Below are 20,867 nucleotides of genomic sequence, written 5' to 3'. Positions count from 1 at the left end.
TCATGGTTGGAAGAGTCTTTATGTGGTTTTGTTCTTAAGTAAAAGCAAACAGATATTCCGTTAATACAATTATTGTCATAATCACTACGTCACGAAACTGTTTTAGACATTTTGAAACAGTACTTTTTCTTAGAAATATTTCTTTTAGTATGTAGGACATGTATTACGTCGCGTTTATACGAAGAGAGGAGTTGCTGTCCCACGTAAAGCGTTTGGTGCGGACATCGTTTGTATATAAACTCGATTTGTCGTCATCATAAGTTTCCTGTGTTGAGCAACGCAGAAAAGCCTTACTGCGTATTACAACATGCGGTTGGTTCAAGGTAACATAACAGGATACTTTGCTGTGACCACCAAGTTTGTACTGTACTAGTTATATATAACTGTCATTATGTGTGTCACGTTGACAGTGCATAGCACAATCATAGTTGCAGTGAGAAAACAATAACGCATAACATTGCAAAATTAATAAATATTAACTACCTACATTCTTAGAGCGAAACAAAATTGAACCTGGTGTCGGTTATGACTGTACTTAGTTAAATATACTGTTCTTACGTTATTAATTATAACGATTATAATGCATTTTATCATTGATGTAATCTCAGTGTTTTTATAATTAATTTCTTTTCAACTTTTAATTGATTCTCAACGAACTTGCTACCTCAAGACCAGTAACTTTAGAATCTCTGATGAGTATTGGTTCTACAATTTTATAAACTATTTATACACCAAAGATCGTAGACCGTGACTGCTTGATTACAGTTACTATAATAACATGACTGAAAAAAAACTCCAGACAATTACTGTAATGACTGTTGGAGCCTTTTTTGTTTCTCATAGAAAGTGAGTAATTTCACACAGTTTTATTGGTCAGTTTTTTACGTCGAGTATTTTAGCAACCAAGATCCGGGCTGGTTTTTTTTTTATGGTTGGCGTACAAGGTTCACGTTCCATTGCTGCGCACTTTAAGGGTGTGAATGACATTATATGAGTGGTGGTTGAATCCCCAAGAGTTAGCAGTGGGTGCTGTTGGCTAACTGCATTTTCTGTAGTCTGTCAGTTCAAACTTAGTGACGAGTAGTTTAAATAGACGTTGTGTAGTTTTGTCCAAATACACGAAAAAAGTAGATAAAAACCCAAGAGACATGTGCGGACCCATCGGTAATGAACGGTTAATATGTTAATGTATATTTTTACATTCGTCATTTTTACCCATTTGAATGTTTGTATCGTAACACTGTGCATGATCAACCCCTACATGATATAACGTCAGATTTTATATAAATTACGCATTTGGTGTTGGTATATGGGTATTCTGTAATGTCAAGAGAATGAATTTATCGTAGTTAATTTAGAGAATAATGCCCATTTAGTCTTACTAAACAATTCTAAGTTTAGAATGATCTTGTTTTCAGAAGCATGTATTCAGGAGTTGAAGCAAATTCTAACACACTAGGATTGGTGGGTAGCTTGCATTGACGTTTTTATGTATTTATGCATAAAAAACTGATCAAACTGGGTGTACGCTTACAGTAGAGACGTGCATTCTGGGAAGATCTGTTTTCGCAATATGAAGTTGTTAATGACGCCTAAAACTCTTGCCGCAGCTTGTAAAATACAGAATCTAAAGTTATTAATAAAATAAGTGCCATGAAAAAGATTATGTTGGAAGTTCATACGATCAGTTACATTGGTCTTTCTTTAAGAGAAAACAATGTTCCGGGTAATTAGTGGGCAGAAAAGAAAAGACTATACCAACCTTCATATTTTATTCCATGAATAAAGCTTTAAATAATTTTTCAGAATTGATCTCAACCTCTAGCAGTTTATTGATTTATCTATTTTCCATGAACATTTTAGCTGCTCATGAAGACTACGTAATACGTTTTAATGTGTTTCTGTGAAACTTAACGAATTCATGAATAACCTCAGGGTTTTGTTAATGCATTTAAATTTGTGGCGGTGATTTTATCGATGATCAATGATATATTTAAACGTTTCGACAATAATAAGTTTCGCGGAGTTTGTGTAGTAACTGATGTGTTTATAATTTATATTTGGTCAACGTTCCTAGTTGCAATTTAACACCCTTCAATGCAACTGCATTACGACATAATAAAATGAAGTATTAACAACTTGCTAACCAATTTTGGATAAAGTAGTGTTTCTCAGTGTATCAATTTTAAATTGAAAACGTTAAATATAAATTGAACAATCAGGAAAAAAAATATATATGTTTCATTCAGGCTTGAAAGTTTAATAAATTGAAGTGGATTTGACTAAGCAATAAAAAAAAAACATACTACCAATACAGGAAACATATTGTCGAACAAAGTTGTTCATTTAAATTGAATATGTAATAGCATGTGCCAATAGAAGAAAATAGTTAGGCTTAGTATTGTTACTTTATACAAAGGGAAATTTATTCTGCATCCTCAAATTTAGAACGTGACGAAAATTAAAATACAGTAGTTGTTATTGATAGTACGATATACCTGTGTTTTCTGTTTATAGCCGTTGGAAGGTGTGGCTTCATTGGTAAATTAGAATAAAAAGTAATTATACTTGATATGGCAGTTATTTCAACCTTCTATCCATGTACAATACCTTGACATTGTGAGAATCTGGTTCGAAGTAATGAGCAGTTCAGCTTGAGTTTTTTTTTTTATTTGATTATTTTCCACTTGACTGCTTGAGTTTCATAGCCGTGAGCGCAAAAAGTGCACAAGAAATTTACGTGGAAAGTCTTGTGTTGTTTGAGAGTTTTTCACTGATCCTTTAACCGTAACAAAGGTGAATGAACCAACAACAAAAATATGTTTAAAATATCTTAACTACTTCTCTCTATAATAATTTTACAAAAAATATTTTGTAATTACTAAAACTAAGCAATTTAATAAAAATCAGTTTCTTGATGACGAGAAACCCACTTGAAATAAAAATGCATCTCAGAACGGCTTGTATGGGTATTAACACTTTTATTGATAAGGAGAGAACATTTCGACCTTTCTAGGTCATCTTAACATGAAGACCACTTATCAATAAAAGTGTTAATATCCATACCAGCTGCTCTGAGATACAAAAGTGAGTTTCATTGAGAGCAAATTTATGAAGTGTTGGTAAAAATATTACAGAGGTCAAGTTTATAGATAATTCACAGCGCATTTGAAATAAAAAGTGCCTGAAGGCGTTTGTATACATTATTTAAAAAGCATGGATTAGAAGTGTTATTTGATAAATAGAGATTTAACATATTATCTGGGTTTTAGGCCAGAGTACTACCGCGACTACAACAAAAACTTAAAAGAAAAAGAACACCATGTACAACTTGTGATCAGTCCGAAATACAGACATATGGTCAACATAAATAGTGCGGACATCTAATTAGGCTAACATCACCAACATCTGTATGTAGCTTGTGTTGGGACATCAACACAACGTACTGGAACCAAAGAATGACGTCATACATGGGATGCAGCGTAAAAGGGGGAATGAATATTGCCAAAATGTTACTTGAAACAAATGGGCAACATATATATGTGTGCATATATAAATGCGTGTGTATATCTTATAAATCTAAGTTGCTTTCACAATATAAGTATTTAATTTGAATTAAGTCATACAAGTTGATTTTAAGCTAGGTAAACCCTCCCACCCCAAAAAAAGGCACAGTGATTTGCCATTATAGTGTTGTATATGAACCGTTTTTATTTATAAGTTTTTTCCATACCGAGTCCTGTTACTCCATAATCTGCTTAACATATTTAAAACTTCAAAAGACGATAATTTATTTTTCTGTAATAAAACTGTATTGTAATTTTATGTTTTTTGAGTGTAAGTAAATTAATTCGGTTTTGAGTGCAGTTGCACATATGATGAAATAAACGGAACTTGATAATTCTTATTTCTCTACCCTTAACCAGCTGTTCCTTGCTTGTGAAACTTAACGGTCACCACTACGATACAAGCCAGTCTTGTACGTGAAGTAATTTTGTGTAGTGACCTTGATGCTTATTAGTTTACTTTGCGGTTAATATTATTTATTATTCGTATACAATAATAGTTCTTCAAGACGTTGAAACCTGTCTTACTACACAAAGGAAGTATTAATAAAAAGCGTCGAGGAAAGAAAATTAGTTAGTTCACTTAACAGCAATTGTTTGAGTAGTTGCTTGGCATGTTTAATATTTCATATCGAATATTTTTGTTTTAATATTTTGTTTATATTATTCTACAGTATGCAGATTTATGATCAAGAGTTTTCAGGTGAGTATAATAATGTCGAAAATAAACCAGACGCACAAATTCTAGAATACTAGTAGTAACACAACTAATAGTGGGACTAAAAAGAAAACGTGAAAATGTCTAAACTAGTATGATTGTCTTTCTTCTAATCCTTATTTCAAAATATTTTAATCTTATTTATGTTAATTTAGCCAACATAAACGATATTGTGCATTTTACACAGTAAAATAATAATTATAGATAAACGAAACCGGCTGCTTACAAACTTGATAAAGACTTTCATATATATTATGATAAAGTTGATTGGTAAAGAAAGGAAAAAGATGCTGCACTTTTCAGTCTAATACTTCTTAGTTGAGACGATAAATGTGAAGCTCGCTCAGTTCTGATCTACTGTTGTACGCGAGCACAGTATAACACAGGATTTTATTCCGTTTATTCTTCAACTGTCTGGAAGTAGAAAGGAGAGGGGGGAGATAATTGACGTAAGCAAGTATGCCGTGCACGTGGTTTGGACTTCCGGTTTTCTTTGGAACCGTTGTAGCATGTATTGTGCGTAAGCTTGTGTGGATTTTAATTTAAGTTCAACTATAGCTGTTTGCTCATGTGTTGTCACGTTGTATTGCAACTGTTTTTATATTGTAACCTAATTTTACATCATGGTTTGATCCACACTAACTAAACGTGAAGTATATTGTTTTAAAACTCAGCAGCTTACTCCTTTTTAAAAGAAAGCGCATACATCTCGGGAGTAAAACGAAGATAAGTGGGTATGTTTGACATTACTTTTAAAAGTTTTAACTGTATTTGTTCATTGATTTTCGTGCATCATTTGATTTAAACACAGAATAGTCCAAAAGCTTTGTTAGATTTTGAATCATGCAGATTGAAACTTGTGTCAAACTGACATTTTCTTAAGAACATGGATGTGAATACATGTTTTCATCACTTGAGAAGTAACTGAAAGTTGTTAAAATGTAATCGATAATTCGTTTCATCTCAAAAACTCTAAGAGATACAGTTATAAACACTTCATTTAAATAAAAATTACATGCACTGGTAAAAATTAGGTGCTTTAATATGTTTTATCAGTTCCTCTTATTTGTAGACCCTGCTGTCATGTGGTAGATGTTATACATTGTTTCTTCAGTACTTATATTTATTATTTATTTTCCAGTTGGATAATGGTAAGCTTATATATTTACAATGCTAAATATGAGGTTTAATTTTCAATGGTGGATACAGCAGATAATCTTATGTAGTTCTGCTCTAAAACAAACAAATCATTTATTATTTGTGGATTGTACTGATATATGCTAGGTGTTGTATCTTGTTTCTTCAGCTCTTGTATTGATTATTTGTGGATTATACTAGTATATGTTAGGTGTCATATCTTCTTTATTCAGTTCTTGTGTTTATTATATGTAAACTGTACAAGTATGTGTTAATTAATGTATTTCATTTCTTTCAGGTCTTGAGTTTATTGTTTGTGGACTGTAACAAAATGTGTTAGGTGTCAGTCAGTGTGTGTGTTTTTCCTCTAGTCTGTTTTTTCTTTTACATGTCATAGATAGATAGAAATTTTAGATTAAATTATCAACCTGTGTATGTTTTCTCAGGATAAATTATTTATTTGGTGACTTCTGAAAGTGGTCATATGCGGATGGTGAAATGTTCTCTCACTTTGCAATATTTTCAAAATTTTTATATTTATTGGCAAAATTTGGTGATTTATATAAAACCACTCTCCATTACAAGCATACAGTATGTCATATAATGTTCAGATTTGTTTATTAATATACTGTCTAATCTCAAAAGTTCCTCCAGGTTACCAGGAAAAAATCTAATTTTCTCATCATGAGATTAATCCAATTTTAACAATAGCTTGGCAAAACCTAATTTTGGAGAAATTTGAGGTAATGATATTACATAGTGAAAATTATAAAATATTAGTGAAGATCAAGTTTTTCTTTGAGTTACATACACAATTGGATATTTGAGTTATAGAATGGTTGATACCCAGTATATATGTTGACATATAAAGATGCAAGGGCTTGCCAGAAAAATTCTTAATATGTTCATAATATGGATGTAAATGTGTATTTTTTCAGATATAATTAAATTAATGGGGAAAACAGTTTTGGTATTCTGATCAGTTTCTCAAACTGCATGTGATGTGCTGTTGTGATAGAGCAATACAAATAAGATTTTAGGTTGTATTTTTTAGAAATATTGAATATGAGTCTATAGAGGTTATAATTTCACACCATGGACCACTGGTTTAGTCACATTTGGAGCATTACGTTTAGTTTTGGGCTCTAACTTAGAAAGGACATTGAACTGCTGAAAAAGTTTTAGAGGATGACTGGAGTGATACCTGGGATGGAATAGTTGTTTTTATAAGGATTGATTATAAGATCCCTAAACTTATTTTATCATGGAAAAAATGCTTAAAGAGAATGTAAATGAGGTGTTTTTAAGCTTGTTAAAGGAATTGATAGTGTTGATACTTTGTTTTCTTATTTAATGATGAGAATGTTAATGAGACCAGGGGATGCAAGTATAAATTGTAGCAGTGTAGGACTCATCATTAGCTGAAACCATTGTATTTTTCGAACAGGGTGGTTGATTTTTGGAACAAGTTGCCTTCAAGTATGCTTGGTACAGTTAATTTAAGGGAAAGCTTAATAAATATTTGAATGATAAATGCTGGCTTTGAATTTTGTAATGTTTACTTTAGTGAATAAATGGATTTAAATTTAAGGTCTTATGTTGTCCTTTTATCTCATTATTTTCATAATAGACTAAACTTATAATTACTTGATAATGTTGAATGGACAAATAATTATAGATTTCTCCTAACACATACTGTATCCTTAAAAGTTAATCTTGAGTAAAATAAATAAATCTTTTTGTATGGCTCAGTGAAATTAGAATTCCAATTGACTATTGCTAATTATGTTATACTGTTGATGGGATACATATTTATGGATAGCCTGTTATTTTACAATTGTAACATAATTCAGTAAACCTATTAGTTTAAGTATTTTATCATAGAAGTAATAATATTATAATCATTATTAGGAATCAAGTGGAAATCCTGATTTGTAAAATTATGTTTTGTTTATACATTTTTTTACAGATTAACAAAGTATTTAAAACCTAATTTAGATGTGCAGAATATTTGTTTTTTTTTTAATAAAGAAATTTTCAGTTGAGGAGTCTTCTCTAGGTAAGTATATCTTGTTTTTGTTATTTTAATGCAAATATTTCAAAAGGTTAAATAAATGTATTTGTTGACTTTGATCCATAAAAATAACACATTTAATTGAAAGTATCATGTAACTATTGTATGAGTAGATAGCAAAGCTATTGTTTAGTATTTCTAAAGTTTGTGAGTGATGAGTATTTAAGAAGCCAATTGATTGGTTGTTGACAAGGTAATTTTTTTTTCTACATTACACACTAATGTGTATTAGTTAAAGCATATATTCTAGATTTCTTGTTGTCTATATGCCTCAATATATTTTGTCTCTTTTCAGTATTGTATGATGTGCTGAGCTCAGTATTTTATTTCTGGATGAAGTTGGCTGTGTGTGACAGTTAGGACTGAATGCCAATTTTGCAAGCTGTGAACCTATTGACTGATTTATAGCAACATTCCTAGTAGTAAATTATGGCCTTGTGGCTCGTACCTGCTTTATACTTACTGCTAATATGGCATGACTCCGTGTTGGCCAATAGTGAATATTTCCTTCCTGAAGATCAGAACTCCACTGTAAAAGTCTTGTTTAGTCGTGCTCCTCTTTTAAATAAATACAGAGTATCTAGTGACTTTGACCCCAAAGGAATGGAACACCTGTACACAGTTACATCATTTTTTCTGCAGTTAATTCAGTCTCCTGGCTTACCACCAGGTAAACTTTTGAAATAATTATATAAAACAGAAAATGTATTATAAGTGTTTTCAAAAGGTGTATCTTTCTTCATCAGGAACAAACTTAAGAAGAATGGTATACTTTTTTAAAAGTGCTTTGGTTATTAGGTATTATATCTTTTATATATATTCTTAAGTATGCTAGATTTTACCATACAATTATGATGATAATGATTGTCAATTAAATACATTTAAGTTTTAGTTAGTTTTATATTAAAATATGTTTTGCTCAAAAAGTATGTATAATAAAAATTTGTTTATAAAATGTAACTCCTTGCCTATTATGGGGATGTATATGGTACATTTGCTATATCTATAGAGATTTTTTACACTGAATCCAGTGGTATATAGTTCATTCTTCCTCAATAAAATATACAAGAAATCTATTATAAAGTTTTTGATATTTTGTTAAGCTTACCACTTGTTTTTCTGGCTTATGCAAATGCAGAATGAATTATCTCTAAATGGCTGATATTTTTCTTCCTAGAGTTTCTTCACTACTTGTCTTTTTTAATACTGTATTGCAATTATTGGTGCTGCATAGAATCTTGGTTTCTAATTTTTGTGTTAGGGAAAGTCATAATGTTCAGAAACTCTGTTACTATACTATATATAATGCTGTGCTTCTCAAAATATTCTCCTTGAGGTATAGCTAAGATTAGTAAGGAAAAGAAGATGGGGCATTTATAGAAAATTGAAATAAAGCCACAGACACCTGAAAGGCTGAAAGTGATAAATAAAATGGTTTGTGAGTGTATTTTTTACTTGATCACAATATTGAGATTATCGTTCTAACACTGTTTATTCTTTAAAATGGCTGTAGAAAAGAGGAATTTTTTTGAAGCACATCATCTTGCTTGCGACATATTAGTGAACACAAAAACATTCTTTGGGTAATATTGCTGTCAGATATCCTTGAAAGTGAGAGGTTTAATTACTTCAGATATTGCTTAAAAGCTTAGGTATTTGGTTTTTTACTAGCAATGTAAACCTTAAATTTTAAACTACTGAATCTTTTGCTATTAAGATTTGTAATTAAGCGAGAGAGAGAGAGAGAGAGACATATTACATATTGGAAAGTGTTAGGATTACTGGTAGTGTACTATAAAAAGAGTTTAAGAACTAGCCTTAATAATGAATGATACTGAAAGGAAATTTTCTATTATGTATTAAACATCTTTATTTATGATGCTTTCAAATTTACTTTTAAACATACAAGAAAAATTTTCCAATAATAATAAATTTGTGATTAAAATATATATTTCATTTGATAAATAGAATAAAACTACTAAAAGGTTCCAAGGATGTTAATTTTAAAATAAGTTCTAACTGTAAATGTGTGATAACATTGATTCATTTTATGTTATTGAAACACTGTAAGTAATATTTTCTAAAATGATTGATCTTGTGTTTCTGTGTGTGTGTGTGTTTTTTCAGACATTTGGTAAGTCTTTTGTGTGTATTGGAAGTATGACATTTACAATTTATTTTTGTGATGTGTGTATATATATTTGCTTTGGATTTAAGCCGTAGTCTTCTCAACCACCAGGTGAGTACTCTATCAATTGACCTAAAGAGTTAGTCACCTAGAACTTGTAAGGCATTTAAAAAAAAAAAACTCAAACTATTGCATTCTTCATTTTCACAAACAAGGCTTATTCTTAGGTCTAACTTCAGGATAATGGAAAGACCACTAATTTAAATTTCCCCATTTGTTATATATCCAATACATGTTGTAGGATGAATTGATTTACTTGCAAGGGTTGGGTAAGTCCACTAATAACAGCAGGATATTTACTGACTTATTTGAATCTGAAAACATGACTCAGTTGTATGAGAAAAACAAGTTGTGTACACATTTTAAAGACAGTGAAAACAATCTTTAATACAAGCGCAACAACAAAGACAGAAAAGAAGTATGCTTACTTGAATGACAAGTAGATGATTGCCTTCTCTGCATCACTGTCTCTTCAGGTTTTCTTCCCTTGCATTAAATCTCTGCTACATTCTAGTAAAGTAGTTATATATCCATTGTGACAAAACCCATGAAAAACATAAAATTTTAACTTTGCTTAATTTGTTTATTTTCTAGAGATACTAACTGATGAACTTGTGGATGATCCTGTTGGTGTACTGAATGAACACAGAGGAGTAGTAAGTAACTAACTTCAAATACTTTTGTACTTTTATCTACATTTATATCAAAAGGTTTGAGTTTTGACTTTGTATGTACGATTATTCCTTCCAGTTAACTAATGTTAGTTTATGGTGTATGTAGTTATAGTTCTTATTTATATAACTTTAGCCCATGATATTTGATATAATAAATTAGTAAAGTGTTTAATTTTAGGAAACAAAAGGGTTAATCAGACTTCATAACAGCAATTTGTATATATTAGAACAGCATTGTGAGCTGCTTGTGTTGGGTGACTTATTTAATGGCTCTGTCATTGGTCCACATTGAATTCTTAGCTATTTGTAAGTGAAGTGCAGCCATAGGTAGATTTATAGTTGGACAAATGCATCGCAGCCATAATCAAACATCTTGCCACATGGAAGAGGAGAGCGCTTAATGTTTCCCATGGAAACACTTAAACAGCAACACATTTAGAGAAATGATGCACTCAGAAACCAGAACCCAAGTGAATTTAGTGCAGTATCTTCATCCATAAAGCTGGCCCAGCATGACCAGAGGGGTTAAGGCATTTGATTCATAATCTGAGGGTCACAGGTTTGAATCTCAATCAAACCAAACATGCTCATCCTTTCAGCTGTGGGGGCATTATAATGTGATGGTCAATCCCTCTATTCATTGGTAAAAGAGTAGCCCAAGAGTTGGTGGCGAGTGGTGATGACTAGCTGCCTTCCCTCTAGTTTTACATTGCTAAATTAGGGATGGCCAACACAAATAGCCCTTGTGTAGCTTTGCAAAAAATAAAAAACAAAACAAAACAAAAAATGATCCATAAAGTAAAGGGTATGGATATGAAAGAAAATTTTCTTTCCCAAATGGCCATTGTGATAATGTTGAACACGTCTCTCAGTACTGTTATTCAAATAATAAATAAGATCTTAAGTTATTGAAGGTTCATAAACTTCTAGTTAAACCTTGAAATCAGTGTTTCTTTTCATTAGAAAGATGGTTGAAGAAACTAGAATTATAGAAATTATACTCAACACAAACCTGTATAGTTCTTTAATGCAAACCTATAATATAATGAAAGATTCATGAAAAACTAAGATGTGTGTTATGAGGTTGACTTTTCTGTATTTGTACAAAGGCTTGTTACATTGGAAATTGTGGATTTGGGAAGTGACCATTATCAAAGTACAACTTAGAATACAAATTGTAGTTACTATAGTTAATTCTGAGAATAAGTATTATATAATGTTTTAATATAAATAATATTAGGTCATTTTAGAAAAGTTCATTGCAATAATTACAAAAGACTTATTGAATGCTCAGACTGTATTTTGGTTATGTTATATGTAGTTTTTAATGAGGTGTACTTCCCTTTTGATGCCTACAAAAATAGAAAGAATTTGTGATAAGTTACAAACAGATGTGCTGTGAAATTAAGTTCTCTTTGGTAGCATTAGAAATAAAGAATTTTGCATGAATATAGAACCTATATTTTATCAGTAGTATGTTTGTAATTGTGTATGGTGATTTGTAATTTAACAGTAACAATATTTTGTGTGTGTGTGTGTGAGATGCAGTTGATAATGAGGGACTGTCAGTAGTGTGATGATTTCTAATGTAAAGATGAATCTGTTTGACTTTTATATATAAAACTTATGTTTGCTGTAGGATTCCAGGCTACTAATTTTCTTGATTTAGAATTGTATTTTGTTCTGCATGTTAGAGTTGACATAATTGAAATGATAAATATATTTGGACTTTTGAACAACGTTAAGTAAAACATATTTTAAAACATCCAAACTACAAATATCTGATATTTATATATTTCAGATTTTGTCTCATTTTTTGGGAATGTTATTGATGGGACTAATTGGCCTGCTTTTGGGAGTTGTTATTCCTCTTGGTGGTTTTTTCTTTTGCTGTTGTCGGTGTGCTGGACGTTGCGGGGGAAGCAGAATGGAAGTAATGGAGAAAAAGAGAGATTCATGTCGTAGAATATCTTACGGAATTGTTATGTTTAGTATTGTTGTTGTAATGCTGTAAGTGATTATTCTTTCTGATTTAATAATTTTTATCTTGCATCTTTTTTACATTGTTTCATATTAAGCTGTCTGAGATATACTTTCTTTTGACTGATTTACTTGTTAAGAACACACTGGTTAACTTTATCAAATTGTATGTTTGTAATATCACTCATACTAGCACTTTCATGTTTCTTCTTCCTATTTAATTGATATCTTGATTTATATAGTTATACTTATTCAGATAACTGTAATCTGTAATGTGTGGCTATAGTTATTCAAGTAATAAGAATCTCTGATATGTGATTATGCTCTCTTTCTAACCAATAGTAATACATAAGTATGTGGCTATATTTTTCAATCACTCAACAGTATTTTGGGATTAATATTGTTTTGCAGTGTCAAATTACCCGAAACATACTTTTTAAATATATGAACTTGATTTTAAGATACATGTTACAACCAGCATTTGTTTATAAATGGACAAATAATATTAAACTTGGTAAGAAAACTGTAATGGGAACAAGAAGTATTAAAATTATACATGATTCATAGTACAGAGTACTTTATATCAAAGACAAATATTTGTTTGAAACAATAATCAATAGACTTCTAGAAGCATATAACCTGTTCTCATTATTTTCAGAAAGTGTTTGTTCTATACAAAAGTTTTGATGCAAAATTAATATTTTATGTATCTTTTCAGTATCTTTGTTGAGTATTTTGTAATTAAACTTCTGAGCATGATCTTTTGATGGGAATGTAACGTATGGTGTTTTCTTTCTGTATGTAACATTTTACACAAATTCAACTAGATGCTAAGTTTTGTTACTCACTTTGTTTCAGGTTTGGTTTAGTGTGTGCCTTTGTCACCAATGAATACATTGAACAAGGAGTTCAAGCCTTACCAGATAATGTGAAATTGAGCATAGATGACGTCCAGTTATATTTTAATAATACAAAATCTGTAAGTTTTACTGGCTGAATCATCATTTTTAGCTAATCATTAAGATTATTGTAAATAGAAAAGAGACTCTCTAGTTTTTAGATATTTTATAGCTCTGTAATTATTTTTCTACTTGTGACTTCACAGTTCATTAAGTTCTATAACTTACTGATAAATATTAGCTGTATATCATTTAAGATGTTATTCACAGGGTTTAAATGTTATATAACTATACAAACTTAAATATTTTGTCGAAGTACTTTACAACTATAGAAATCAACATCAGTGTGTTTTTGCACATGTTATTGCAACATGTGTACTCAAAAGTATTGTGTAGCTTTTGATTATTTTACAAATATAACCTTTTGGGTAATGACATATTGTGACTATTTTTTGTCAGTTTTTATAAGTATATTCTGCTTTCTAATATTTTGTATGTGTTTTTAGAACAATTCTAAATATAATTTATATTTTGTAGATATTGTATATGTTTGAAATAGTATTGATTTATAGTAATATATTTTGCATTCTTTAATTTAATGCTGGATTTAAATATTTACTTTCAGGAAGTCAATAATCTGCTAAAAAATAACTTTAAACAGTTACAAGAAAAATTAGAAGAAAGTTTAGATAGTAAGTATAACATTTTATTTTTGTTCATAAAATTTGATCTTACATAAAGAAAAAATAATTATTAGTTGGGAGAAAAAATCTTTATTGCAAAAATAAATCCATAAGAAATAAAATAAGAACTTTAAAACTGATAGTGAACTACAGTATGTAACATTGAGCATAAAGAATGATTCCTACATCTTGATAAGCTTAGTCTGTTGGAAAATTTGGTCATAAGCTGAAATTTAGTAGTTGTTTTTCTTATTTATTCAGTTTTTTTTCTCGGATTTCTTTTTTCGTTGGTATGCCAGTTCTTTGGATTGCTTTTCTTGTGTTAGTTATATCTACATACTGGTAAATATTTGACTATTTTAAAGCTAGAGGTGCATATAGTAATTTGTTTTTTTAAACAACAAAATAAACATGATAATAAACCAAAACATCTATAGAACTGAATTGTTTAAGAATTGTTCATGCTTTCTTTTTTTTCACTTTTGTAGCACAATATTATGTTGGTCTTATGCTAAGTTTTCCATTGTTTGAAGAATGATTTACCACGAAACCAAAGACTGTTGCTTACTGTATAAGTAGGAGTGGAATATTTTGTAATAAATAAAAAAATTCCCTGTCTTTGTGACTTGGGAATTGAATGAAATCGAAATAGTAAAAAAATAACAAATTGCTAAATATAGCATCAAGTACATGTATGTTTTTAATTCTGCAAAGCATTTTATAGTATAATTTGCCAGATTTGTGCATAAGATCACTGAAGAAATAAGAAAAATAATTGCATGAATTTCTTTCACATCTTTTAGCATTTCAAACACTTCAATAGTATACTTTAATTATCATTTCCTTAATAAATGTTTAGTGCAGGAACAATAGAAAATGTTGTAGCCTGCATAGTTGGAGTTAATAGATTAACACATACATGTGTATTTAAACACAGAAACACACATGCACACAACTATATATATGAGACAATCTAAAAGTTTTTCTTCTAACGTTTAAGTGTAATTTCTTTATTTGATTTTGTTTTATGATATTCTTAAACAGGAAGTGGATATATTGTGAAGGTCAGACTTGGTGAAGTGTCACAGGCAGTAGCAGTTGACAATTTAACAGAGATTGTGTCTCGTAAGTTATAGTTAACATTAATAAGTATTTTAGCTGTGCACTGTTTTTTAAGTGTACATTTTTGTCAGATTTTACTACATTAGTGGAAAACATAATGAAGCATCTGTATAAGTGTTCTGTAGAATAAATTCACACAAGGCCTTTCTTTGTTTTGTAATATTGATGATGTGGTACAACTTTAAAATTTCTGGCTTAATTATATGTATCTTAATTATTTTCAACATCTGTTTGTCAAATGCTATAGTGTTAGGGTTATCAATGTTTTTACAATATTCTCTGATTATGCATACTTGATCAATAAGAATTGTTTTAGAGTAGTTTTCATTTATGAAAATATTTAATTTTTTGATTGTATCTTGAAATAGCAAAAATGGAAGAGATTGCTAAGTGGAATTTGATCTTTAAGCCAGTATATTTTTTAAAGAAAATACCTATGATTATCCTCAGATATGTAAATATGCTCACTTATACATGCAAATATATGCTGTCACTGATAGTTTACTTTGGAGCAGATATAACTATAGTTTCTTTCTTTGTAACCACTAGTGTAAAATATCCTTGCTCTGATTATTAATTTTTTTCATTATTTACAATTACTTCTGTATAACTTAAAAACAAGCTATGTTAGGACACTTGCCCATGTTTATGTGATTCCATGCTTGGTACTACTTACTTGTGAATGTGCATATGAACATATTTTAAAATATATCATCCCAACTGAGATGGGCCAGGAACACCCAGATTTGAGTTCAATGGCCCTGAAAACTTTCTCCTAGACCTCATCATATCTGGGTGACTCCCAGCTTCTCCAAGTCCTCCTTTCAAGTTTGGCCCTGTAGTACTAAGTAATGTAGATTTATGTAGCTAGATGGTTTAAGCTTCTCTACTGGCCATTTACTGAGGAGGGTATTGAGTGTAAATGCTTAAATGCTTTTAAAAAGCTTTCAGCACAATTTTTTTATTTTATGTAAGTGAACTAAAACTGTTAGAACATCTCAGAATGTATGAATTGCCCATTACTATGATATTTTAACTAGAAATAAAATCTTCCTTTCGTAGTTTTAAATCATTTCAATTATGTATGTGAAAATGAGTTTATGATGTATGTACAAAATATTATTCTCAGAAGTATTTAAGCTTCTTTACTATTATGTTGTATTTTTGTATTATCATGTAGTTCAATTAAATGAACATAGCTGGTAGTTTGCTACGAATTTGCTTAAGAATTATTTATTATTTAAAAACAAATGTTAATATAGTGAAGTTTAGTGATAGAGTATATTTAATAAATATTGAGAAAGTTTAGAAAATATAACTGAGAATGACATGGATGAAAAAATCATTTAAATCCACAAATTAACTACTATTGCCAAGTATTTTATTATTAGTTAGTTATACTAATTAAAATTCAGTATTTTAAATTTATTCTAAAAGAATTGCATATTTGTCCCTTACAAACTTGATTAACATAAAGATTGTTTTTAAAAATTCATAATATAGGTAAATCATATGTAGAATTATACACAATGTTCTCTCTACATTAAAGTACTTTTCTTTTACTTGCAGTCTTTTGGCCCTCTTACTGTAGCTTTCATCTGACAACAATGTACTGACAAATACAAATTCCTTTATTATGGAACACTACTTTAAAATAGGTTTCTAGGCAACATGTATAACAATAACTGACATATTGTATCAAAGTTATTAAGCACAGAGGAATTATGATGAATATAGAAGACAAATTGGTTACTTCTATAAATAGACAAAGAGAAAATGAAATTTTAGGTATTATATAGAAATAATATTTGTGCTTCAGTTAATACATTGTAGAATTAAAGGTTTAATTTTACATTTTAACCATGGTAAATGTTTTTTCTTTTGATAAGTGGTGTCTGTGAAACATTGAGTAGCTGCCACTTACAGCATCTGCTTTAATTAATACCCACTGGTGGTCTGCTATCTTGTGCATGGATAGCAATAATTTCTTTTATTTTTTCTGGCTGATGGTTTCATTTTTGTTGTTTTTGCATTATTATATTGTTACTTTCCCAGATGTGAAAAGCTATAGTTATGTTTATAGTACAGTTCCTAATATCTCCTTTTGGTGTTCTTTGAACCTCATCTGTAATGGGAATTATTATATTGTTTATCATGCTGACACCAAGTACTATAAACTATGTTCTCAATGAGAGGACTGGGAACTAGAGGTTTTGCATTCATCAGACTTGTATAGTTAAAAGGACTTAAGAAAATATACTGTATATTTATTGAAGTTGAAAATTTGTGTTCATAGTAGTTGAGATATATAGTCCATATAACATATAACATCATTTTATTTTGATAACTTATAATTTCTGAAAATCTTTTCAAGATGTACAAGTTTTTCATCTAGGTAAAATGAGGAGCATGTACTTGTAGTTCTAGATTTTAGTGTTTTAATAATCCAAGTCTTACCTAGATACCTATATTAAAGCAGTGTTCCACAATAAATGTATTTGTATTGCTCAGTGCATTATTATCAATTGAAGACTGGTAAAAAGACTGAAAGCTTACAAGTAAAATAAAAATAATTTTAATGGATACAAAATGCTGCATATAATTATTTGATGCAAATATGTTGTTCCTAATTGTGAGTTTTGCCACTTTATGACATTACTAAATTTCTACTGTCTAGAACAACTTTGTCTTTTTATATGAACATTTGATCAGTATTTTCCTTTAGGTGTAAAATACCTGTAAGTTACTTCACATTTTTGGCATGTATATAGCATAAATGTAGATACATATTTAAATGAGTGGCTTATGGTTTGTTATTAGATTTTAAGTTTGTGATACTTTGAACACTGCTAGGGCTTGAGCAGTTACGAAATGATATCAATGAAGCAATGGAAAACACAAAGAAACTACAACAAGATGGGAACCAACTTCAGCTTGGCTTGGCAGGAGTGAGAAAAGACCTGATGGGTTTATTGAATGAATGTAACACTGAGGCTTGCCAGGAAATTCTCAAACAATATGATCTTTCCTATCTTGTTGTTGAGCCAAATTTTTCAGAAGTAAGTGATTGTTCTTATTGGTTATAAAAACAATGTGGTCACAATTTTAATTATGTATTAATCTGAAAGAATCATGCCTATACTGATGGGAAGATCATTATAAGCTTTAATACCAAAACAGTTATCATAAATAGCTGTTATTTTGAATTTTTATAAATCAGTTTAGTTGTTCCTGTTCTTATGTTTTTGATCTGCATTTTTTTAAATAATGAATCAGGTTTTGTAAAACTGTAAGTAGTGTAACAAAGTGTACTTATTTAATGCTTAATATTTTGTATGTTGCTGATCAAACCTGATTTAATTTGGCAGCTTTTAAGAGTATTAAAATTAGGATTAGTTTTAAAGTTTAAATATGGAATATAGAAATTTCCAGAATCAAAGTTATTATTATTAAAAATACTGTCTTCTACTTTTATGTTGCAAGAAATTATTTCCAATACTCTTAACATTTTTAAATGAAAAACTTGCTAAATTACTTATTTAGCCTGTAAATGATGATTTTCAGCAGTCTTTTTAACACTTGAAGTGTTTAAATATTTAATTAAATTTATCCTTAGTTTGTAGTTTATTACATCTGGAGTGTTAAGAAGTGTTATTATGCAGTTTTTATAAATACAGTTGTTCTTGCATGTTTTGCTTGTTCTGTTATGGCCTAATGGTTAAAGAGCTCTACTTGCAACTGCAAGTTGTGGGATCAAAATCCAATGACTAATATGCTTCCTCTTTCAGCTGTTATGGTAAATCCCACTATTCATTAGGAAAAGGGTATTCTAGGAAATGGAGTTTGGTGCTCCTAGCTGCTTACCTTCCTTTTAATCAGTTCAAAGTTAGAGGCAGATAGTCTTTGCAGCTTTGCTGTTAACAAACAAACAGTCATATTGTGCTTAATGGTAAATACTTTGGCTCATCTGGCAGACAGGGATACAACAAATACAGTAGTAGTTGAGATACTATTTGAAACACAGCTGTTATGTGAACTAGATAGATCAAATTAGGAAGCATTTGGTTTTATAAAATGAATATTTTGCTTGAATTTCATGGGATGTTATTGCTTCCAGTAACTGAAATGAATTTATTAACTAGTCAGAATTGGAAATTTGCAAAAAGTGTCAAAAATCAGAAGTTTTTAGCTGTCCTAATATTGTTGAGAATACAATGTACATTCTCATCAATTTTGTTTTTAGCTTCCAAACCTAACAGACGTTATGCAAAAGTTATCAGATCTACTTCATGAAGATATTGAAAGTGAAGTGAGAAAGGTTAGTGATTGTTTCATATATAAATTATTGCACAAAAATAATTATAATCAGATGGTTAATTAAAGGTTTATTTGAAAAGTAATCTCTCAAGCCAGAAATGAGTGTGTATTACAGGTGAAGAGGAATGTTCTAATTCTTAAAAAGAAAATCCTACTGAGTTTTTACTCCAGTTTAGGTAATTAAACTCTACAGTGTCTTAGCTGAAATACTCAGCACCTCAGATCTTTATCTTTTAAAATTTGTCTTTCACAGGGTAAAGACACATTTGACAGGTTAAGTTATACTATCCAAGATGCTGTTAGTAATGCTATTCCAGGTAAGAAGCCAACTGTTGAGTAATCTGTTATACTCAAATATACTTTAGTTTTAAATACTTATTGCTCCTGTTTACAAAAAAATCAAACTTAATATCCACTGTATCAATGAAAGTTTATGGTGGTTTTAAAGAAATTCTACACACTGTGTGCATAAATGTGTATGTGTATAATATTTCACCTGCCTTTTATTCAAAAACATTTTGGGTTTGTAATAAGTAATAAGGATTGGCTGTTTTTGTTTTTCTTTAATATTTGTGTGTAAATGTATTAATGATAAATAATATGTATATTATTTAATATTTTATCTTTATAGGGAGATATGGTATTTTTATGTTCTCGTATTGAAATGTTTCAGTTGCTTAAATGACCATATTAACTTAAATTATTTTATAATTTATATATATATATTAGAGTGAGATATTTAATTTCTTAAACATATACAAAACAAAACTTACTGTTGTATTTCGTGAACTTTCTAGCAATCAAACAGAAGATAAGGAACTTTGGCATAGAACTTGGTGCTGCTGCTGATAATACTAGTCAAATGTTGCATGTTCCTGAACTGAGACAAGCTAAGGAGGTTGTGTCTAGTTTTCAGCCATATATTGAAAAGTATTCTGTATACAGGTACATTTGATGATTTTATTATCTAGCTTTCTACATTGTATTGAAAATTACTGTAAGTAGAGACGAGATGTACAGCTACATTTAAAACACTTCATTATTTATCTTTCACAGATGAAAGTGCTTTTATCTTGTAAGTTCCATTCCCTTCATACCAGTTAAAATGATTTTTAGAAAACGTTCCTTTGGCAATTTTGCTGTAATATTTTCTTGAAGACAATTCAAATTAATCAAACTTAAATAACTTATATGGTTGATAATGGTATTTCCACATCATATTTTAAAGTCTACCTTCACTCTCATAGACTCTTGACCTTCCTAGCTGAGCATCTTATAGTTTAGATTTGTGTTAGTAGTGTTTTTTGTAAAGTAGAAAATTTGAAAGAAATATATTGAAGATCTTGCAGCTTATTTTGATAACTTTTTTATGTGTGTAACCTGAAGATGTTAAGTATTTTTTTGTGAGTTTGACTATCTGATTTCCTTTTCTAACTTTAAGATATGACTAAAATTTCATCAAAGCCTACCACAATAAAATACAAAAGAGAAATTAAAATTTTGTATTTC

At 29.8% G+C, this 20,867-nt stretch overlaps 1 protein-coding gene across 19 annotated transcripts in view; it reads left to right on the top strand.

Annotated features, from left to right (window-relative positions):
• LOC143222633 (prominin-1-A-like) overlaps positions 1-20,867 on the top strand; it is a 111,231-nt gene that overhangs the window by 45,579 nt on the left and 44,785 nt on the right. For 12 of the 19 annotated variants that reach the window (XM_076449369.1, XM_076449353.1, XM_076449352.1 and 9 more), the window contains 10 exons: positions 7,791-8,165; positions 10,278-10,339; positions 12,159-12,367; positions 13,196-13,316; positions 13,862-13,928; positions 14,964-15,044; positions 17,895-18,100; positions 19,285-19,359; positions 19,612-19,675; positions 20,156-20,303. In XM_076449369.1, the coding sequence (XP_076305484.1) occupies positions 7,925-8,165; positions 10,278-10,339; positions 12,159-12,367; positions 13,196-13,316; positions 13,862-13,928; positions 14,964-15,044; positions 17,895-18,100; positions 19,285-19,359; positions 19,612-19,675; positions 20,156-20,303 (1,274 nt within the window). In that variant the 5' untranslated portion in view covers positions 7,791-7,924. Of the gene's footprint in view, positions 1-4,788; positions 5,019-7,790; positions 8,166-8,912; positions 8,934-10,277; positions 10,340-12,158; positions 12,368-13,195; positions 13,317-13,861; positions 13,929-14,963; positions 15,045-17,894; positions 18,101-19,284; positions 19,360-19,611; positions 19,676-20,155; positions 20,304-20,867 lie in introns of those variants that run through there. The other 7 variants (XM_076449351.1, XM_076449357.1, XM_076449365.1 and 4 more) reach the window with 2 other exon arrangements.

Source organism: Tachypleus tridentatus, chromosome 8, assembly GCF_004210375.1.
Source record: "Tachypleus tridentatus isolate NWPU-2018 chromosome 8, ASM421037v1, whole genome shotgun sequence".
Taxonomy (NCBI): Eukaryota; Metazoa; Arthropoda; class Merostomata; order Xiphosura; family Limulidae; genus Tachypleus; species Tachypleus tridentatus.
This window is presented reverse-complemented; position numbering and strand designations above follow the sequence as displayed.